Source organism: Lontra canadensis, unplaced genomic scaffold (genome assembly GCF_010015895.1).
Source record: "Lontra canadensis isolate GAN:19392208 unplaced genomic scaffold, GSC_riverotter_1.0 scaffold24, whole genome shotgun sequence".
Classification (NCBI taxonomy): domain Eukaryota; kingdom Metazoa; phylum Chordata; class Mammalia; order Carnivora; family Mustelidae; genus Lontra; species Lontra canadensis.
The window spans coordinates 19,501,655-19,523,079 of record NW_022631018.1 but is presented as its reverse complement, the minus strand read 5'-3'; the positions used below and the strand labels follow the sequence as shown (position 1 = coordinate 19,523,079).

General features: G+C 38.2%; 1 protein-coding gene across 6 annotated transcripts in view; it reads left to right on the top strand.

Moving 5' to 3' along the window:
• The window catches only part of DNM3 (dynamin 3), a 516,334-nt gene that overhangs the window by 431,011 nt on the left and 63,898 nt on the right, over window positions 1–21,425 (top strand). For 4 of the 6 annotated variants that reach the window (XM_032862977.1, XM_032862980.1, XM_032862983.1 and 1 more), the window contains one exon: window positions 1,080–1,091. The exons of the other annotated variants lie outside the window; for them this stretch is intronic. In XM_032862977.1, coding sequence (XP_032718868.1) covers window positions 1,080–1,091 — 12 coding nt within the window. The remainder of the gene's footprint in view (window positions 1–1,079; window positions 1,092–21,425) is intronic. 6 annotated transcript variants of the gene reach the window in all.

The following is a 21,425-nucleotide window of genomic DNA, read 5'->3' as shown; positions in this document are numbered from 1 at the left end:
TGGAGCACGTCTCCCCGCACACCCTTTTAGCGCCGAATGCCGGATCTCCGGCCCGGCCGGTGCCCCCGCCGCGCTCAGCCGGCTCCACACACGCGCACGCTTCCGTCAGCCCCTGCCCCTGCGTCTCAGCGAGCAGCCCCCCCGGCCCCCGTGAGGAGAGTGCGGGTCTGGTCCCTGCCCGGATGCCATCACGTCGTCCCCGCAGGATCTGACCTCGCAAGGACTCGGGCTGCCCTGGGAGTAATGAATCACCACTTTATTTTTTTAATCCATATGTGAGTTAAATTGTGCGATATAAATCATCCTCGCGCAGCTCCGGATGGAAACAGGAGGGCCATTTGCCCGCCGCCTGTCGCTGGCTGCTCTGTGTCTCTATCCAGAGTGTCTCTTGTAGAAATGACTGCATTTTTTGGTGACTAACCTTTCAAGAGCCGTTTTCTTGAATGTGGACCAGTGTTTATTTTGGCCTCGTCCCCACTGTACAGCTTTGGCTTCCCATGCCAGCCCGAGACAAAACTCGTAATTTATGAAGTGGAGGAAGGCGCAGATGTCGGTCATAACTTGGTCTGCTTACCCTGTCTCCCCAGAACCACCCACTCCTTCCCTCTGCGCTCTTTCCCTTTCTTTTTCCACCTTCTTTGAAACCAAGGATGCAGTGTTTGTTTAAAAATGCATCGGCTGATGAAATTTTCCACTGCTTGGCATGTTGGAGGAGGGCCGTCAGGAAAGGGCAAGCTGACATACTAACTATTTTGCCTTTCATGCTAACGGTTCACTTATAACCAGCTCAAACCAGGCCTTTTTGGCCAGGTTCCCATACTCCAAGGATTCCGGGTAGAAAGAAAGGGGGAAATCTCTGTCATAATTTTCTGCCGTTATAAATATATGATTTCATTTAATATAAGTGGATTCTTTGACTTGCCCATGGGCTCTGGGTGTTGTATGTATGTATGGGATGTCAGCAGATAAATTATTTGTTTTGATTTTGTTCTAGCGTGAAAAACCTTAGAATCTTTAAATAAGTTTATGTTTAACATATTTCTTTTTTTTTTTTTCCTTCCTTGCGGCTGCGTGCACAGGGGAACAACAAAGTAAGTTCTTTGTCCCTCTGCGGCTTCTCCTTCTCTCCAGCTCCCACTTCCCCGCCGCATGTATCTTGGCAAGAGCGTTGCTGTGCACGTTGCAATGACTGTTGTGTGCAGCAGTGCGCCGGTGGTCTAAGGCTTGCACATTCCAGGGGAAATATGCATTGGGACTACCCTAACGGCTGCCCCGTTTTGACCTTTGGGAAGGGCACTGTTAGGTTCCTCGGGGCTGGCTGTCGGGTGGTTCAGAGAGGTTGATTATAGAAGGAAGGAGGTTGACACTGAGAGCAAAGATTATGAAGATTGAATAATAAGGGCTCTTCCACAGAAAGGGCGCAACAATCTCATGGAACTCAGGGCAGCGAAGTTTTTGACCAGAAATCAAAGCTCTCACGTTAATGTGCAGTTATAAAAGCCCCAAGCTGAAGTCTTAAATAGTAGGACAGCTGGCTGTGCTGGTGCCAGTGAACTAGATCAGGGCTCGGGCTTTGAAGGTGCCTTAAAATGGATGGAGGAGGGTGGGGTCCACATTTGACTTGGCTTCTGCTCCCTGATGTGTTCCAGCTGGACGGAAGCAGGAGGGTGTAGGGGATGGAGAAGGAGACCGAGTGTGCTGGTGGATTTGTGAAACCGAGCAACACTCACCGATGGTGAAAATTATCTTAATGTTGTCACTGTCATTAGAGAAGTGAGCATTGTACTCATTTGTACGGTTGCTAGCTTGTTTGCATTTAAATTCAGTTCTCCCAGAAGAGTAGAACTACTTCTCACTTGTAGTTAGGAAAGATGGTCTTAAGTTTAGCAGGGTGATTTGTTTTTCCTGTTTTCTGTGGAGAACTATTAGTGTTTCATCCTACCAGGTGGCCCACTTAAAATGGGCCTCATTGAATACAATAGGAATTGAAAAGAATCTGTTCTATAAGGGGTTGCCTGCATATTTAAGCCAGCTGGAATTCATCAAAATTGCTGTTCATAAGCCATACGTATAGAATGTAAAACAAATGTGGGAAATCTTGCAGTTTAATCTGATGGAATGTGCTGTTATAGAACATGTTGAAGTTGTGGTTGGTATTGAAAAGGTGTCACTTTATGAATTTATATCTGGGTAGAACTGCTTGTGACCCAAGTAATAATGTTTAATAAAGTTAAAAATAATACAAGAAAAGTACGAGGTAGACATTTGTGACGAAGGAGGCAGTGAATTCTGTCCACTTTTTAAAAACGCCAGGTAGCTTATGAAATTAGAGATGTCTTACACAAAGTGAAGGATACTATGTCTACCCTAATACTACCATTATTAGAAAAAACCATTTGAACGAAATATAAAAACTCTTATTTTGGTTCTTACAGCCTATGATGTATTTCAGTTCTTGGGTAGTAAGTATGTCTGATCTGGTCGTTTCTATCGAGTCTCTTGTTTAGAATTCCATGGGCTCCATCTCTCGTTTGTTAAGTACCATGAGCTAATTACGTGTGCGCTGACTGACGATCCAGGAGCCAGCTGCCAACGTTTTGGGGGGAGCGCCAACCCTTAGAGCACTTGAAAAGCATTAATGATTTTCCTCTTTCCTAGTGACTCGCTGATACCTTACAGGGATTTGTAAAAGTCCCAAAAGAAAATACTTCTCTAGAGGACTTGTCCATCTATTGTGTCTTACATGGTCAAGTTCTTCTGGGAGATGTTCGGTTTAATAGAGTTTACCGATTTTCAGATCATTATAATGCAATACCAATGAAACCCGGCCATCTAGGTTGCTCGTAAGGGTACGTCCAGGATGCTATAGAAGACCTTCCGGGGTCTTCAGGCTCCTGGAGCCACCATCTGCATCATGAAGACTCTGAGGGGGTGTCTTCAGGTGCCAGAGGCTCAGCTGAGGAGTGTTAAAGACGTGAGCACCGAGGGTTTTGGTTTTTAATAGAAGAGTGGCTACTTTGGATGTTCTGGTATTTATTGCCCTTATGCCTTAATTTTTCATCGTTTATGTTATGAATTGTGGAAAACTGCAATGCTAATACTTCTAAAATCCGATCATTATACTGACCATGCGCTCTGGCACGAAAGAGCCTCCTGAAATCACAAACAGCCCATCTGCATGCTGTTTTCCGTGCGCTTAGAATTTCAGTATAAATGGAAAACATTGGAATACAAGCTGTGCTGTCTCCAGAGTATAGATCTGGAGTCTTCAGAAGGAGAGTATGAGATTCTTTTTTCCCTCTGATTCTGGAATGCTTGCTCTGAATTGTCCCCAAGGCAACATACCTAACTTCTTGCCTGCTGTGTATGTGAGCCAGCTGTAAAAGGTGACTCATTTTAGACTCACAATGGCTAATTGTTTACTTAGGGAATGGCATTGACTCTAAAGAGAATGAAGTCTGCTAAATTAATGTTTCTTTAGAGCAGGGTGAATGGATTCATCATCCCACATTATGTGCAAACACACACACAAGTACATGTATATTCTGAAGTGTATGGAACGAGCTACTGTTCATTTTCTCAGTAACAACTAAGCTGATCTGCTTCATTGTCTGTTAGGTTATACTTTGGGTTTGGGATCTCATCCTCTAAACTTCAAGGAAGCAAACTTTCATGATAGATGCACCTTTAGATTTATATTCTGAGAGAGTGATACATCCAGGTTCATATTCCTCTTTGAACAATTGTATGTATTTTGTTATTTTTCCTTAAAAAGCAAATTTTCCTTTTCTGCAGAGATCACAGTTGCTTGAAAAAAAAAAAAAAATCCTTCCAGGCCCGTTACTTATTTTTCCTTTTGAAAATGTTTTTCTGTTGGCATGGTGATGCTCTGAATTGCTTAGGGTAGAGTCTGTCTCCTCCTCAGAGGGGTTTCCCTGAACTGTGGATTCCAAGTCCATGTCTGCATGAGGGAGACAGAGTCTGGGACTTCATGAGTCACTTTGGGGAATGTGAAAACATATGTACAGTAATGGGGTCGGGGGATGTTGTTTTTGTTCTTTTTCTTAATTTGTTGTACACAAATAGAAGAACGTCATTTGCAGAACTGAGGCCTTCAGGTCAAAAGTAATCTCCAATTCTCTTGTCCTAGAAAGAAGACATTTAATTTCCTTATTTAATTTGATGCCCTCTCTTGGTAGGCATTTCTAGGAATATAATAGAATTTTAATTTTATTTCTTTATTACAGACTTTGGGTTGTTAAATATCTTTGATATTAGGCAAATTACAGGTAGAGAAATACTTAAAATAATAAGGAATAAAATTCTATAACAAAAACTCTCACGTTTTTTAATGACGTTGGTACAGAAACAAATGAAAACTAAAAAAAAAAAAAAGAGAGAGAGAAAGAGAGAGAAATCGTGCTGAATCCAGAAATGAATGCTTCAAAAAATTTTTAAGTTATGGGGAAAAGCTATACTTAATCTCTTCTCTTATGAATCTTTTGAAAGAGAGATCTACTCCCCTTTTACTTCAGTCTTCTTAAAGTATAGGATTCTTGCATTTTTTTCTGGCAGAAGTATTAAGTTGACCACCTCGTTTAGAGAGAAGGAACATTTGAAAAGAAGAAATAGAACCAAAACATGCTAAAACATTTTTTTTAAAAGATTTTATTTATTTATTTGACAGAGATCACAAGTAGGCAGAGAAGCAGGCAGAGAGAGAGGAGGAAGCAGGCTCCCTGCTGAGCAGAGAGCCCGATGTGGGGCTCGATCCCAGGACCCTGGGATCATGACCTGAGCCAAAGGCAGAGGCTTAAACCCACTGAGCCACCCAGGCGCCCCTAAAACAATTTTTTTTAAAAACTAAGTGTTACGTTCTGGTTAAGTTAAATGCAACAATGGAACACATATTGGAGGGCTTTGCTGTTTAAGAAAAGAAAGGAAAATCAGATTTAAACACTTGTTTTTAGATTTAAAAAATACTTTGTCTTGTGATTTCCAAACACATTCAACAAGACAAGTGGACACGGTTGGCCTCCATTAATGGGAAAAGTAGTCATTACCTAGAGTATTTATTTTGCGGGTCCACTGGATTCCAGAAGTCATTGCAAAGATAGAGTGTGCCAGATCAAATATCACCAAAATATATCGTACTGAAAAATATAGATGTTAAATGCATGATAATTTGTCCTGTATCTTATGCCAGGCCTTGAACTCCTAAATTCTTGCCTTTGGTTGAAGGTGAGAGACTTTAGATAACCCTGAAAACCCATCACCAAACCTATGAAGAACCAGACAGTACACTGCAATAATGTATATTTCCTTTATAATATTTAAAATATGTGTGAGTGCAAATCAGAACATTCTAAGCACTTTAGGTATCATCAGCTCAACTAGGGTTTTTTATTTTCTTTGAGTAACATATAGGCTGAGCCCATCTGATTTGCTTAATTTATGCATAACCCAATAAGACTATCATTAAAGTGAAGAGAAAAGATGAAAACTTACTGGCCTCAAAGTGTTATTTTAGTTCCATGTGCATATAAAAATGAATGGTCTGTCTCAATCTTCGCAACACCCATAAGCCTTTGCTTCTTTTTTGGCAAGCCTATGTTAAAAGACCATTGCTTAAAGCTTAGTTTTTGAACCCTCCCCCCCGCCCCCCACTGAACTTTAATCTTAATCAGCTGGCGCAAAAGGCAGTTCAGTTGGAGGCAGAAGACTTTGAAAGTGAGTTGTGATCTATATTATGTTTCCAAATTTATTAATCTTGCCAGATAGACTCTATAACAATTGATCTGTTGCTGGGAAAGCTCACAGTGGGTGGTAGGAGGGGGCCTTCTGAAGGGTACATGGGCCTTATGTATATATTTTATTTCCTCTGTTGTTTTCAAAATAAGTGACTTCACTCTAGTTGATGAGAATAATTTTGTCTTCATAGCTTTTTTGACATATTCTGAGTATTGTTCTTTTTAAAATTTTATGTCCAATGTAGTTAAAATACCATGTTAATGTATATTAGTTCCACATGTACAATGTAGTGATTGAGTTTGGTGGTTCAACAGTCCCGTACATCACCTGGTGCTCATCCTGACAAATGTGCTCCTTAATCCCATCACCTGTTGGCCTATATCTTTTTTTCCCCTTTGTTTGCTGTTTTGTTTCTTAAATTCCACATGTGAATGAAATCAAATGGTATTTGTCTCTCTCTGGTTTGTTTCACTTAGTTTCTAGTCCATCTATGTTACTGCAAATGGCAGGATTTCATTCTTTTTTATGACTGAATAATATTCCCTTGTATGTACACCACATGTATATCCATTCACCTGTTGATGGACACCTGGGCTGCTTCCATAGTTTCACCGTTGTAAATAATTCTCCAGTAAACATAGGGGTGCATATATATCCGTTCAAATTAGTGTTTTTTATTTCTTTGAGTAAATACCCACTAACATGGGTATAATAATAATTATATAATAATATAATAATAATAGCTGGATCGTCGGGTAATTCTATTTTCGATTTTTTCGAAGAAACTTCATACTATCTTGCACAGTTGCTACACCAGTTTGTGTTCCCACCAACTGTGCATGAGGGTTCCTTTTTCTCCTCCTCCTCATCAACACTTGTTTCTTGAATTTTTGATTTTAGCTATTCTGACAGGTGTGAGGTGGTATCTCATTGTGGTTTTGATTTGCATTTCCCTGTTATTGAATGGTATTGAGCATCTTTTCATGTGTCTGTTGGCCATCTGGGTGTCTTCTTTGGAGATGTGTCTGTTCGTGTGTTCTGCACACGTTTTACTGGTTCATTGGTTTTCTTTTTTTTAATGTGTATTGGGTTGTATAAGTTCTTCATTAATTTGAATACTAACCCTTTATTGGATATGTCATTTGCACATATCTTCCCCCCTTTGGTAGGTTGTCTTTGGTTTTGTTGGCCATTTCTTTTGATGCACAGAAGCTTTTTATTTTGATGTAGTCCCAATAGTTTATTTCTGCTTTTGTTTCCCTTGCCTCAGGAGACATATCTAGAAGATATTGCTATGACCAATGCCAGAAAATTAGTGCCTGTCCTCTCTTCTAGGACTTTCATGGTTTCAGGTCTGACATTTAAGTCTTTCATCCATTTTGAGTTTATTTTGTGTGTGGTGTAAGAAAGTGGTCCAGTTTCATTCTTCTGCTTGTAGCTATCCAGGTTTCCCAACACCATTTGTTGAAGAGACTGTCTTTTGCCCCTTGCATATTCTTGACTCCTTTATCGAAGATTAATTGACCATATAATTGGGGGTTTATTTCTAGGCTTTCCATTCTTCTCTGTTGATCTACGTGTCTGTTTTTGTGTCAGTACCCTACTGTTTAGATTACTGTGGCTTTGCAATGTAATTTGAAGTCTGAAATTAAGATACCGGTTTTGTATTTCTTTTTTCAGATTGCTTTGGCTATTGCAGGTCTTTTGTGGTTCCATAGAGATTTTAGTATTGTCTGGTCTAGTTCTGTGGAAAAAAAAAAAAATTGTTATTTTGATAGGGATTACATTAAATGTGTAGATTGCTTTGGGCAGTGTAGACATTTCAACATTATTTGTTCATCCAGGCTATGAGCCTGGACTATCTTTCCATTTCTTTGTGTCGTCTTCAATTTCTTTTATCAATGTCTATAGTTTTCAGAGTATAGGTCTTTCACCTTTTGATTAAGTTTACTCCTAGGTATTTTATTATTTTAGATGCAGTTGTAAACGGGCTTTTTAAAAATTTCCCTTTCACCACTTCACTATTGGTGTATAGAAATAGAAAAGATATCTGTACATTGATTTTGTATACTGCAACCATACTGAATTCATTTACACATTCTAGTAGTTTTTTGGTAGAATCTCTAAGGTTTTCTCATACTTATGATACTATCATATCATCTGCAAACAGTGGAAGTTTTAGTTCTTCCTTACCAATTTGGATGTTTGTTCGTTTGTTTTTAATTTTTTATTTTTTATTAACATATAATATATTATTAGCCCCAGGGGTACAGGTCTATGAATCGCCAGGTTTACACACTTCACAGCACTCACCATAGCACATACCCTCCCCAGTGTCCATAACCCAGTCACCCTCTCCCTGCCCCCCTCCCCCCAGCAACACTCATTTTGTTTTGTGAGATTAAGAGTCTCTTGTCTTCCTCCCGATCCCATCTTGTTTCATTTATTCCTTTCCTACCCTCCAAACTCCCCATGTTGCCTCAAATTCCTCGTATCAGGGAGATCATATAATTGTCTTTCTCCGATTGACTTATTCCACTCAGCATAATACCCTCTAGTTCCATCCACGTCATTGCAAATGGCAAGATTTCATTTCTTTTGATGGCTGCATAGTATTCCATTGTGTATGTGTGTGTGCGTGTATATATATATATATATATATATATATATCTACACCACATCTTCTTTATCCATTCATCTGTTGATGGACATCTAGGTTCTTTCCATAGTTTCAATTTGGATGTTTTTTATTTCTTTTTGTTGTCTGATTGCTATGGCCAAGAGTTCCAGTACTATGTTGAGTAAAACTGATGAGAGTGAACATTCTTGTATTGTTCCTGACATTAGGGGAAAAACTGTGTTTTTCTTCATTAAGTATGATGTTAGCTGTGGGTTTTTCATATATGACCTTTATTATGTTGAGATATATTCCTTCTAAACCTACTTTGTTGTGGGTTTTTATCATGAATGGTTGTTGTACTTTGTAAAATACTTTTTCTGTGTCTATTGAAATGATAATATTAATTTTATCTTTTCTTATTGATGTAATGTATTGAGTGATTTATAAATATTGAACCACCCTTGCATCCCAGGAATAAATCCCACTTGAGCCTGATGAATGATTTTTTTAAATGTATTGTTGGATTTGGTTTGCCAATATTTTGTTGAGGATTTTTGCATCTGTATTCATCAGGGATATTGGCCTGTAGTTCTCTTTTTAGTGTAGTGTGTTTATCTGGTTTTGGTATCAGGGTAATGCTGGCCTCATAAAGTGAATTTGGAAGTTTTCCTTCCTCTTCTGTTTTTTGGAAAAGTTTGAGAAGAAATAGGTATTAACTTTTCTTTAAATGTTTGGCATAATTTACCTGTGAAGCCTTCTGGTCCTAGATTTTTGTTCATTGGCAGTTTTTTATTTACTGATTGTTGGTAATGGGTCTGTTCAAATTTTCTCTTTCTTCCTGCTTCATTTTTTGACAGTTTATATGTTTCTAGGAATTTATCCCTTTCTTCTAGGTTGACCAATTTGTTGGCATATAATTTTTCATGATACTCTCTTACAATCCTTTGTATTTCTGTGGTATTGGTTGTTATTTTCCCTCTTTCTTTTTTGAAATGAAACTCTCTTATTTTGATGAGTCTGGCTCAAAGTTTATCAATTTTACTGATCTTTTCAAAGAACCAGCTCCTGGTTTCATTGGTCTGTTCTATCATTTTCTTAGTTTCAATATCATTTATTTCTGCTCTAATCTTTATTATTTCCTTCCTTCTGTTGGTTTGGGGTTATGCTTGTTCTTTTTCTAGCTCCATAAGTGTATGTTTAGGTAGTGTATGTGAGACTTTTCTTGCTTCTTAAGGTAAGCCTGTATTGCTATAAACTTCCTCTTAAAACTGCTTTTGCTGCATCCCAGAGATTTTGTACCATTGTGTTTTCATTTTCATTTTCCTTGAGGTAATTTAAAAAACAAAAACTGTTTAAGTACTCTCTAACCTAACCTGGGCTCAAACTTATGACTCTAAGGTGCAGAGTCAGATGCTCTGTGGACTGAGCGAGGCAGGCAGTCCTCCATGTAATTTTCTATTTCTTCTTTGGTCTCTTGGTTGACCCATTCATTATTTAGTAGCATGTTTAACCTCCACGTTATTTGTGCTCTCTCCAGACCTTTTTCTTGTGGTTGATTTCTAGTTTCATAGCCCTGTGGTCAGAAAAGATGTATAGTATGACTTCAATCTTTTTGAATTTGTTGTTTTTTTGGTAGCCTTATATGTGATCTGTTCGGAGAAGTTCTGTGTTAACTTCCAAAGAATGTGTATTCTGCTCTTTTTGAATTGAATATTGTGAATGTATCTGTTAAATCCATCTGATCTAGGGTGTCATTCAAAATCTCTGTTTCTGGGGCGTCTGGGTGGCTCAGTGGGTTAAAGTTTCTGCCTTCGGCTCGGGTTGTGATTCCAGGGTCCTGGATCAAGCCCTGCATCGGGCTCTCTGCTCAGCGGGGAGCCTGCTTCCCCCTCTCTCTGCCTGCCTCTCTGCCTACTTGTGATCTCTGTCAAATAAATAAATAAAATCTTTATTAAAAAAAAAAACAACCAAACTCTATTTCCTTGTTGATACTCTATTTGGATGAATCTGTCCATTGATGTAAGTGGGGTGTCAAAGTCCCCTACAGTTATTGTATCACTATCAGTTAGTACCTTTATGCCTGTTATGTATTTTTATGTATTTGAGTTTTATGTATTTGGGTGCTCCCATGTTGGGTGCATAAGTATTTACAATTGTTATAACTTCTTGTTGGATTGTCCCTTTTGTTATATACTGTCCTTGCCTCTTGTTACCGCCTTTGTTTTGAAGTCTGTTTTGTTCGATAGAAGTATTGCTATCCCAGTTTCCTTCTGACATCCATTTGCATGATAAATGTTTCTCCATCCCCTCACTTTCAGTCTACATGTGTCTTTAGGTCTTAAATGAGTTTCTTGCGCGCAAAAAACTATTTTTTTAATCCAGCCTGTCACCTTGTGTTTTCATTGGAGTGTTTAGTTCACTTACATTCTAAGCAGTTATTGATAAGTATGTATTTATTGCTATTTTGTAACTTGTTTTGAGGTCGTTTTTTAGTTGTCTGATCCTTTCTTGTTCTCTTTCACGGTTTGCTTACTTTCTTTAATGCTATACTTGGATTCTTTTCTCTCTTTTTTTGCACATCTCTTCTTGGTTTGATTTGTGGTTACCAATAGGTTTGTGTATAACATCTGCATACAGCAGCCTCTACTAAGTTGACGGTCACTTAAGTTTGAGCTTATTCTTTACTCCTCTCCCTGCCACATTTCTGGTACATGATGTCATACTTTACATCCTCTTATTGTGAGTCCCTTGACTGATTTTTACAGATATACTCATTTTCACTGCTCTTCTGCTTCCGACGTTTTTTTATTCTTATGGTCTTTCCTTTCCACTCAGAGAGTCCTCGTCAAAGAGTTCTTACAGGCTGGTTTAGTGGTCATGAACTCCTTTAGCTCTTGTTTGTCTGGAAATTCTTTCTCTCTCCTTCTACTCTGAATAATAGATTTGTTGGACAGAGTATTCTTGGCTGCGGATTTTTCCTTTCAGCACTTTGAAAAGTCTGCTGATAGCCTTATGGAGTGTCCGTCTTCTTTCCTGCTTCTTTTAAAACTCTCTCAGTCTCGCTCCTTTTGGCCATTTTAGTTACTCCGTGTCCCCACTACGTTCCTCCCTTTCTATGCTCTTTGATGTGTCCTCCTCTCTACCTTTAGTTGTGGAGCACGTTCTGCTAGTCTTCAGGTCATTTTCCAGGTTAATTACACTGATGTGAGTGTATCTAGTTGTATCTGTGGAGCAAGGTGAGCTTCGGGTCCTTTGACTCTGCCATCTCTGCCCTTCTCAATAGTTTCTCTCACAGTATTTTAAACATCTTTTTGTATGCTGATGTTTTTGAATGGAATTGGTTTGGATGGAAATTTTTTTAAAGATTTTGTTTATTTACTTATTTGATAGAAAGCAAGCAAGCACAAGCCTGGAAGTGGGAGAGGGAAAAGCAGGTTCCCCACTGAGCAGCGAGCCCAGCCCGATGTGGGGCTCAGTCCCACGATCCCATGATCATGACCTGAGCCAAAGGCAGATGCTTAACCGATTGAGCCACCCAGGTGCCCCAAAAGGAAAATTTTTATACCTCTCTTTTGAAAACATGTTATGGTCAAGTATGATTTTAGAAATTCTAATGTGATAAGTTTGGGTTTGATATTTAAAAGCCTACAGAAGCATTTTTACCAAAAAGTATAAATTAATTTTTTATTAATTTATCTTTGTGTGATTATCATACTATAGAATGAAATACCAGAATCATTAGAGTTGTAAGAGTTTAAAATTTTTCTCCCTATTTTAGCAGATCAACTGTACAAAAACTAAAATGAAAAAGAATGTGATTATTGTAAAAAATAAGGTTGATTCAAAAGATATGTGTGTGTTTATTTTTTAAATATATAAATACTGGATATCTGGTAAGCTACAAAAGCTATAGAAAACTAGACATACATAGCAAACTTTAAGTATAAAAGCTGATCTATTCTGAAAAAGAAAATATACTCCAAAATGGATTCAAATAGAAATCAATACTTAACAGACTATTTGGGCTATAATAACAATGAAAACACTGAACAGGGTGCCTGGGTGGCTCAGTCAGTTAAGTGTTTGTCTTCGGCTCAGGTCATGATCCCAGGGTCCTGGAATGGGGCCCTCCATCACGCTCCCTGCTCTGTAGAGAGTCTGCTTCTCCCTCTTCCCCTCCTCTCACTCCTTCTCTCAATCTCTTTCTCACTCTCTCTGTCTCAAATAAAATAAATAAAATCTTTAAAAGAAAAAAAAAGAAAACACTAAGCAGGAAACATTGTAAGATAGAGCCAATGCTATACACAGAGAAAAACTAATAATTTTAAATTTATTTTTAATGGAAGTGAATAAATTTAAAAGGTTGGAAAGTGAGCAACAAAAAAAAAAACTAAAGAAAAATTAATAAAGATTAATGAGTTTGAAAATAATGAAAGAAAACTATGAGAGCTTAAGTTACATGCAAATTTAAAGCTTTTGTATGGTACAGAAGACAGTAAACAGTTAAAAGGCAAATGACAAATTAGTAAAATACTGGAGCATGTATGACATTCAAGGGATTAAATATCCTCAAAATAGAAATGTTTCTATTTGATTCATTTAAAACAGAACAAAAACCTATTAGAAAAAAAAGAAAGCTGACCAAATCTATAGACATTCATTTAATACCATACAGGAAAAAAAAAAAGGATTGCTCTAAAGTCTAGTTTCATGAGCAACCAAGAATTGTAAATTAAAATAGCCAGCTATACATTGTTTTTGACCTTTCAAATTATGAGAAATGTGAAAGAATGGTCCTTCTTGTATACAAGATGCTGCACAGTGTAGATGTGGCCCCCCTGGAAGGTGGCCAGTTGGTGTTACGTATCAAATGCTTTGGTTATATGCCAACCTATTGGCCAGGCAATTCTACCCTTAAACATTTACTTTTATCAAATAATTCAATAATTGTGCAAAGTATTTGTCCAAAAATTACTTTGAAACATTGTTCACAGTTATCAGTGTTTAAAAGCAGCATCAATATCTATCATGGATAATTGGTTTAATAGAGTATGGTAGGTACATCAATGAAATGCTCTGAAGCAAATTAAAAAAAATAGTAAGTATATATTGACTGCAATTGGGATTTTCACGATAAATTAGCTGGAAAAAAAAAACCTGGCATGGATAACATAATCCCATTTTTGCTTTAAAAGTTTTATACAGGAAGATATCTATATTTATATATTTGCACATAGAAATCCTGAGAAGATACACACCAAATATTAATAGTATGGGCAATTTTAAATTTTGTTCCTGTATCATTTTCTCACAGTCCTTGATAACTGTCTTTTGTGCAGTTTTCAAAAACAGGTTTTAAACACACCTTTGACCGCTGTAACACTGTATGTCAACTATATTTCAGTAATAAAATTTCTTAATGAAAAAGAGAAAGATATTTAAGTGGAAGATAGTATGAAAGAAATATAAAATGCTAAAAATAATATTCAGAAGGAAAAATATAGAACATAAGTAGATTAAACTTTATAAGAAAGTTAAAGATAATAATATAAATAGTGGAAATTAAGATCTAAGACTCTACAAATGTGGTGTAATTGTGTAATCCTGTTATTACTATTATTACATTTGTAATGAATATGTAGGGGTTTTTTTACTTTATTTCCCTTTACTGTTGATGTACAAATATGTTATTTTTTTTTCCACTGAATTACATATTGTTGAAGGATCGTATTATGAGACTGACACTTACATTCCCTCATTGCCTGGGGCTCTCAATAGTGCCTTTGTTTCACTCGCTCAAATTCCATGGTGCCTAGTCTCCCCGTATTCCTGGACCAATCCTTCTTCCTTAAATTCCATGTCTGTACCTGTCAGCACCATTGCCCACTATGATGATGCTGTGCAAATGTACAAATACACACACACACATTTATGTATATATATAAATATATATGTGAAATATATATACAAAATATATATATATTTTATCTGAGGATTATCAGGGAGCCATTTCATGGCTTAATTTCTGGCCCTGTATCTTCTATTTTAAGAATCTAATTGTGGTTTAAAAATGATAACATATAATATGAAGCAAATGAATTCTGCAAAATTTAAATCCAAAAGTTGATTCATTTGCCTTGAATTCATTCATGTATGCAACAAAATGTATAATCTGAACATTGAAAAAGCAGGATAACAGTTGAAGTCTTGAGGTCATAATTACAGTCTCTACTAAGAAATGCTCCTCTTAAGGAGGGGAAAAAAACCCAAAAACCTCCTTTTGGTTTCAGAATCATGATGGCTATTAAACAGTATTAGCTGTGTGTTTGCTAGGTACTCTACCAGACACTCCTGTTTGAGCAAGAACTAAACAGATTGGGGCGCCTGGGTGGCCCAGTCATTAAATGTCTGACTTCTGCTCAGGTCATGATCCCAGGGTCTTGGGATCGAGCCCTACATTGGGCTCCCTACTCGATGGGAAGCGTGCTTCTCCCTCTCCCACTCCCCCTGCTTATATACCCTCTCTCACTGTGTCTCTCTCTGTTCAATAAATTAAAAAAAAAAAAAAAGGCTAGTGACTATTAAAACCAGTGACTTAAATCTAAAGATTGAGCCAGGTTTATGTAAAAAAGGAAAGCTAAAATTGAAATGACATTTACAACATATAGGACAGGCAGAGTTAATACTTTATTTGCTAAACTTTAAAAGAGTTCTTACAAACCAATAAGAAGAGACACTAATAAAAACAACAAATGGGAGTGGATTTGTAGGGAAGGTCAAGAGCCTGATGGGGCAGTTCTGAGGAGAGATGATGGCTTGGGTTAGGGCCACAGCCATGGAGATACTGAGAAGTGGTTGAATTTGGGATATACTTTGGTAGTAAAGCCAATCTTTTAAGATTTACTGATGGGTTAGACATGGAAAGTGAGAATGAGTAAAATTTTAAAGAAAGATTTTTAAGTCTTAGAAAACAGGTACATGTTAGTGCCATTTAAAAAGATGAGTAGTATGGGGAAAGGAAAAAATGGGATGGGTCGTATTGTTTTGACCCTGCTAAATTTGGGATGCATCAGACACATCAGTGTTGAGTCAGGACAGGCTGAGTTCAACTCCTGCAATAAACAGCTCTCTGAATCTGGTGGCTTCCTCCTATGAGATTTATTTCTCGATCATGCTGTATGCCCACCTCAAGTTGTCGGGGTCTCTGCCTCTTGTTATTCTCAAGACTCAGACTGATCAGATTATTGCTGATCCCCACGGCACAGGAAAAGAATGAGTGGAGAGTCACAGACTGGCCATTAATGCTTCTGCCTGAATGTGATGTGTCATTTCCGTACCCTTTTTATTATCCAAAGTGAACTACGTGGCCACACTAACTCCCAACTGGGCAGGGAGGTACCATATTATCAAGTCCTTGGAAGAAAACCTGATATTTGAATGACTCTCAGCATCCAAGTAGAGATGCCTTCTAGACAGTTAAATGTGTAAATCAGAGTGGAGAGGAGAGGGCTTCAGGCAGAGATTGGATATTGTGAGATATTTAAAATTTTGCAGCTAGGGATAAAGTGTAGAAACCAAAGAGAAGAGAGCTGAGGACAGAATTCTCTCTCCTTTAGAAATACAGTAGAAGAGGAGAAACCAACTAAGGAGACATGGAAAGAAGATTCGTGGAAGTGCGTGCTCAGGTGTGCACATCCCCGTGTTTCTGTGCGTGTTTCTATGAGCGGAGAGAAAGGTGTAGGAGATGGGTTTGAAGAAAAGCTAGGGGTATTTGTAACTTTTTTAGACACCCATGTACTAACTTATTTGTTAATATACTCATATTATTTTTGTAAACTTAGAAATTCAATAAGATAAGGAAACTCTATACAAAAAACTGTGTTGAATTGGGTGTGGGGAGGAACAGTAACATTTAAGTAGGCTGGACAAGTGGGCATGGGGCACTCTGTAGGCAGCGAGAAGGCCATCTGAATGTATGCCTGAGATCAGTTGGTAAATGACAATTGTTATTAGAAGCCATACACTTGTATATTAAAAGTTAGTCTGAGTGGATGGAGCCCAGAGACTGTATTCCAGAGTTAAGCCTAAAATAAGTCACTTATTTAGGACTCCTTTTTTTGTTTGTTTTTTAAGAAACTGCGAAGAGGGACTAGCATATTTTAATTTATGACTCTGTTCTTTTCTAAAGCATTTTATTTTGTTTGTCCCAATCTGATGTATTTTATTTTAGTATAAAGTTAGGAATGGATTTCTCTTAATTATTGGGGTAAGCAAAATCTAGTATACAAAGTTCTAAGAAAACAGAATAGTACATAAATAAAGCTTTAGGAAATATACTTGTTCTTATACCAACTAACTGAATCAGCCCTAAATTCAAAGACTAATGTTATTTAGGGCTATCTAATTGCATAACAAAATGGGGTATTAAAAACCAACTTTACATAATTACAACACACATTTTGAAGCATAAATTGCTATTTCTGACCAAATTTAAGCGAAGAAAGTTCTAATTGGGGCATTTTCATTTTAGTCACTTTAGTAATTGGTCATTAGTCCTGCAATTTTTTGTTTTGTCACATGGCTTCGAGGAGAATTGGTGACACCAAGGAATAAGGCAAAACAACAAAAAAATAAGAATCTGATGTAAAGAGCAAAAATATAACTTAAAAAAAAAGGCTTCACCTGCTGAAATGTTTCTATCACTGCAATTATTCCCTCACATGAGAAACCAGGAAAAAGTGTTATTTCCACTTAACTCATTGGTTCTCAGCAAGGGATGATTTTGCTCCCTGGGGGACATTTGGCAATATCTGGAAATATTTTTGATTGTCAGACTGGGGAGGTACTATTGGCATCTAGTGGGTAGAAGCCAACATCTTATTATTTACAGGACAGCCTCCGGAAGAAAGGATTATCCAGTCAAACGTGCCAATAGTATCAAGGTTGATAGACCCTGACGTAGCTTGAAAGAAGCATGCAAGGTTCCCCTACACTAAAAATCTAACCTGTGGAGATTTACACCTCTGACCTTCATTAACTGAGCCCAGTTTCCTTAGGACTGGTGCAAGTCCTGGCATGTGTTCGGACTGCAGACTGTGAACGTGGGCCATCCACACTTCCTCTCTGCCTCCCCAGTATCTGCTTCATTTGAAAAATACTCCCTGTCCTTTGATGTGCTGGTTCGCCTAAGCAAGTCTGACAATAACCCAAGAGATTTGCGTACTTGGACTCGCATACTTGGTCAGGAGGTAATACCCGAGGATTGTGGGTATTACAAAGAATTGCCTTTCCTAACGCTTTTTTGTGAACATATGTCTTTCATTAAATGAGTAAAACCCAATTTTTATAAATTTGAGTAACTTTTACATGCTTCCATTAAGAGCCAATTTCAAAATTAAAATTCCATGAAAAAAGAAAAGTTAAAATATTTCTATATTTAAGCATTCTAACAAGAAATAAAAATAGACTCAGTTAGGTACAGTGAAAATCTGAGCCTTTATCAGAAAAGCCTTTCTAATGTTCCAACCTAAACATCATCATTTGGCCGTTTCATGTGGTCTAACAAGGTTCAACTCACTGATTGTCAAAGAGGACACTGTCTTGACCAAAATGTGGATGTATTGTCTCTGAATCAGTTTTTTTTTTTTTTTTTAAAGATGGCCAGTACACCTAGACCCAGAGAGAAAGCAACCCGTGTCATCTGCTTGGCCCCTTTAGAGGGTTAGAGGACCTAAGGGGGTTATAATTATGATGAACGATAGAAGGATGAAAGTATGTAACTTATAGTATTATATAGATTTATAGAATATGAATATACATCAGGGAGTGGTGGCTGTCTTAAGTTTCAGCTTGGATTATATAAAGCAGCATAGTTCTTGTGGTCCTGGAACTGATCTTTAACAAAGACGCTGTATTACAACTACTTAATAAATAATAAGGCCTCCCAGATGGGGAGAAAGCAGGGTTTGAATTTTAATACTAGCCGGGAAGCATTAGGCACAGATTGGACAGAACAGAATTTTGTGTACTGGCAATTTGTATAATACTGCATATGGTTAATTTATCTGTTTCTTGTTTGGTTATTGTCTGTCTTCTTAACTGTACTTCAACTGTACTCCCCCCAATGGTTTTGTTAACTTATCATATCCCTAGAACCTGGGACACAATAGGTAGCGAGTAAATATTTATTGGAACCCTGCAATGAATGCATATAAACGATGGAAGAAACAAGTCAGAAACTGTGAACGTAGGTGTATAGTTTCAGGGGAGAAGTAGGTGACCGTGCAAAGGAGGGAAACTGGGGGATGGTGGGAATGGGGAAGGGAAGGGGAGTGACAATGAGATGGGAGAAATAGTTCCCCAAACCAGATCTCCAGCCATTAACCTGGTCCCATGATCAGTTCATCTGAAATTACTGTAACCACATCTCCAACATACACTGAAATGTTTACACTGCCAGATTGCTTACACACCTCATTCTTAAGGGTTAGGCACAATTATATACTAATAAAACTGATGACTGGGCTTTTTCCCCAATATATGTAACTTAAATCTGATGGAGCTCCACTCTCAGGTCTGTCAACCTATTTTGTACCATGGGAAAAAGATCTCTTTATATCTTAATCTTTTTTTTTCAAAATAGGGATAATAACATTATTATAAAAAGGAAAACTCTCAGAATTGCTTCATTTCCTTACCTTTCATCTCTGTGTTCCCAGTTCAAGGGATGGTCCTCTTCTCTGAGAGGGCCATCTCTTTCACATATTTTAGGACTTTGCTTTAATCAGTTATTTCCATGGTCTTGGATTTTTTTAAAAATTTCAGCATGATTGACATGCAGCACTGTATTAGTTTCAGGTGTACAATCTAGTGATTCCACTTTTATATACATTATGAAGTGATCACCACAATAAGTGTAGCTACTGTGTGTCACCATATAAAACTCTTACAATATTATTGACTGTGTTGCCTCTGCTGTTAGTCGCATCCTGGTGTCTTATTTATTTTATACCTGGAAGTTTGTATCTCTTTACCCTCGTCCCCTATTTTGCCCATTTCCCCATCTCTCCTCTGACCTGGCCACCACCAGCTTGTTCTCCGTATCTATGAGTCTTTTTCTGTTTTGTTTGTTCATTTGTTTTCTCAGAGTCCACATGTAATGAAATCGTATGGGATTTGTCTTGCTCTGTGTGACTTATTTCCCTGGTCATAATACCCTCTAGGTCCATCCATGCTCACAAATGGAAGATTTCATTCCTCTTTATGGCTGAGTAAGAGTCCACCTCCAGCCATTCATCTGTTGTGGGATACTCACATTGCTTCCATATTTTAGCTGCTGTAGATAATGCTTATATTAGCTTTTTGAATTAGTGTTTCATTTCCTTCAGATAAATAACCAGAAGTAGAATTACTGAATTTTATGGTAATTCTGTTTTTCATTTTTTGATCAGCCTCCATACTGTTTCCCACAGCAGCTGTGCCAGCGTACGCTGCATTCCCCCCAACAGTGCACAAGGGCCCCTTTTTCTCCACATCCTCACCAACACTTGTTAGTTCTTGTCTTTTTTATACTAGACACTCTGACAGGTTTGAAGTGCTATCTCATTCTGGTTTTGATTTCATCTTGGATTCTAATTCTGTTTCCTTCTACTAGCTTTACCTCCGCCGCCTTTGTATACATCCACATATGAGGATATGCATACATAGACTTATATGCTCTTACTGGCTTCCCCATTCAAAAAACTGCTGATTCCTCTTTTTCCCTTCACCACCAAGTATCTTTAAATTAGTTCACTTAATCCTCACAACAATCCTATAAGACAACGGGGGACAGTTAGCAGTATCTGGAGACATTTGACTGTCACAGTTGGGTTGAAGGGAGCTACTGGCATCTGATGGTTAGAGGTCAGAGATGTTACTGACCATCCTGCAGGGCTCAGAACTAAGTGTCTAAATGTCCAGAGTACTACAGTTGAGAATCTGTGCTGTAAAGTTAACATCATCTTCTCCATCCTAGAGATGAAGGATGCGCAGCTTGGTAGAGGTAGCAAACTAGCCAAAGGTCACATACTTAATAAGGGAGGGAGTCAGGATTTAATTCACACCTAGCTCGGAACCTACAGTTGGTGAACTTTCTAATATATGCTCCGTTTCAACTAAGTTTTTAATTGTGTGTAAATTTAGGGTAAACATCCTTGTGCATAATTCTTCATAAATATTTTTTATTACTTCCTTGAAATAGACTCGAAGTGGAATCGGTATCGAAGGGAATGAAGACAGAGTTTTTTATTTATGCCACCCCGATTACCTTCTTCAAAGCCCAGGCAGTTCACATCTACATGAGCCTTACCCACTGTGAGCAACACAGTTTTCCCCTAGCCTCTTTGATCACTTGCCTTCCCTTAAAAGACAAACAAGAAAGCAAAACTCTCTTCTGCTCAGACAGTTTCCTTAAACTGCAAACGCACTGACCCATCTGACGAGAGGAACACAGACGTGCAGAGTTTTAAAACTCCAGTTGGAGCTCAAATCCCAGCTCTGACACTAAGTAGTGGGGCGACTTTGTGCAAGTTACCCCGAGTCTCCCTCTTCATTTGTTAAATGGACCTTGATGTTCATCTCTACCTCACAAACGAGCTGACCCTTGTGGTGTCCTCAGAACAGTGCCAGGAGCAAGTCAGTTCTGAAAAGGTGTTGGCTAGCTTCAGTACCGTTGGTTTTACACCCACATGGTCTCTTACGCCTTATTAAAGCGCCATGGTTCTGGACCCAAGAGTTGCTCTGACTTCTGGCATCATTCTCACTCTGCAAATACCGTCCTTGTCCAAGCTCGCTGTTGACAAGGACCTCACTATGTGCTAACCCTCTGACAGGCATCAATTCAGTGACCTGCTGCTGAGCTACGGTTTGACCTTCACACTCCGGGTCTGTCACCCGGCATCCGGTTCCAGAGCGTTCTTCCGTGCCCTGTAAACCATTCCCGTCGGGAACTGTGGCTTACCCTCCTGAGTAGTTCTCTGCTTTTGGGTATTCTTACATAAAACTTCTATATGGA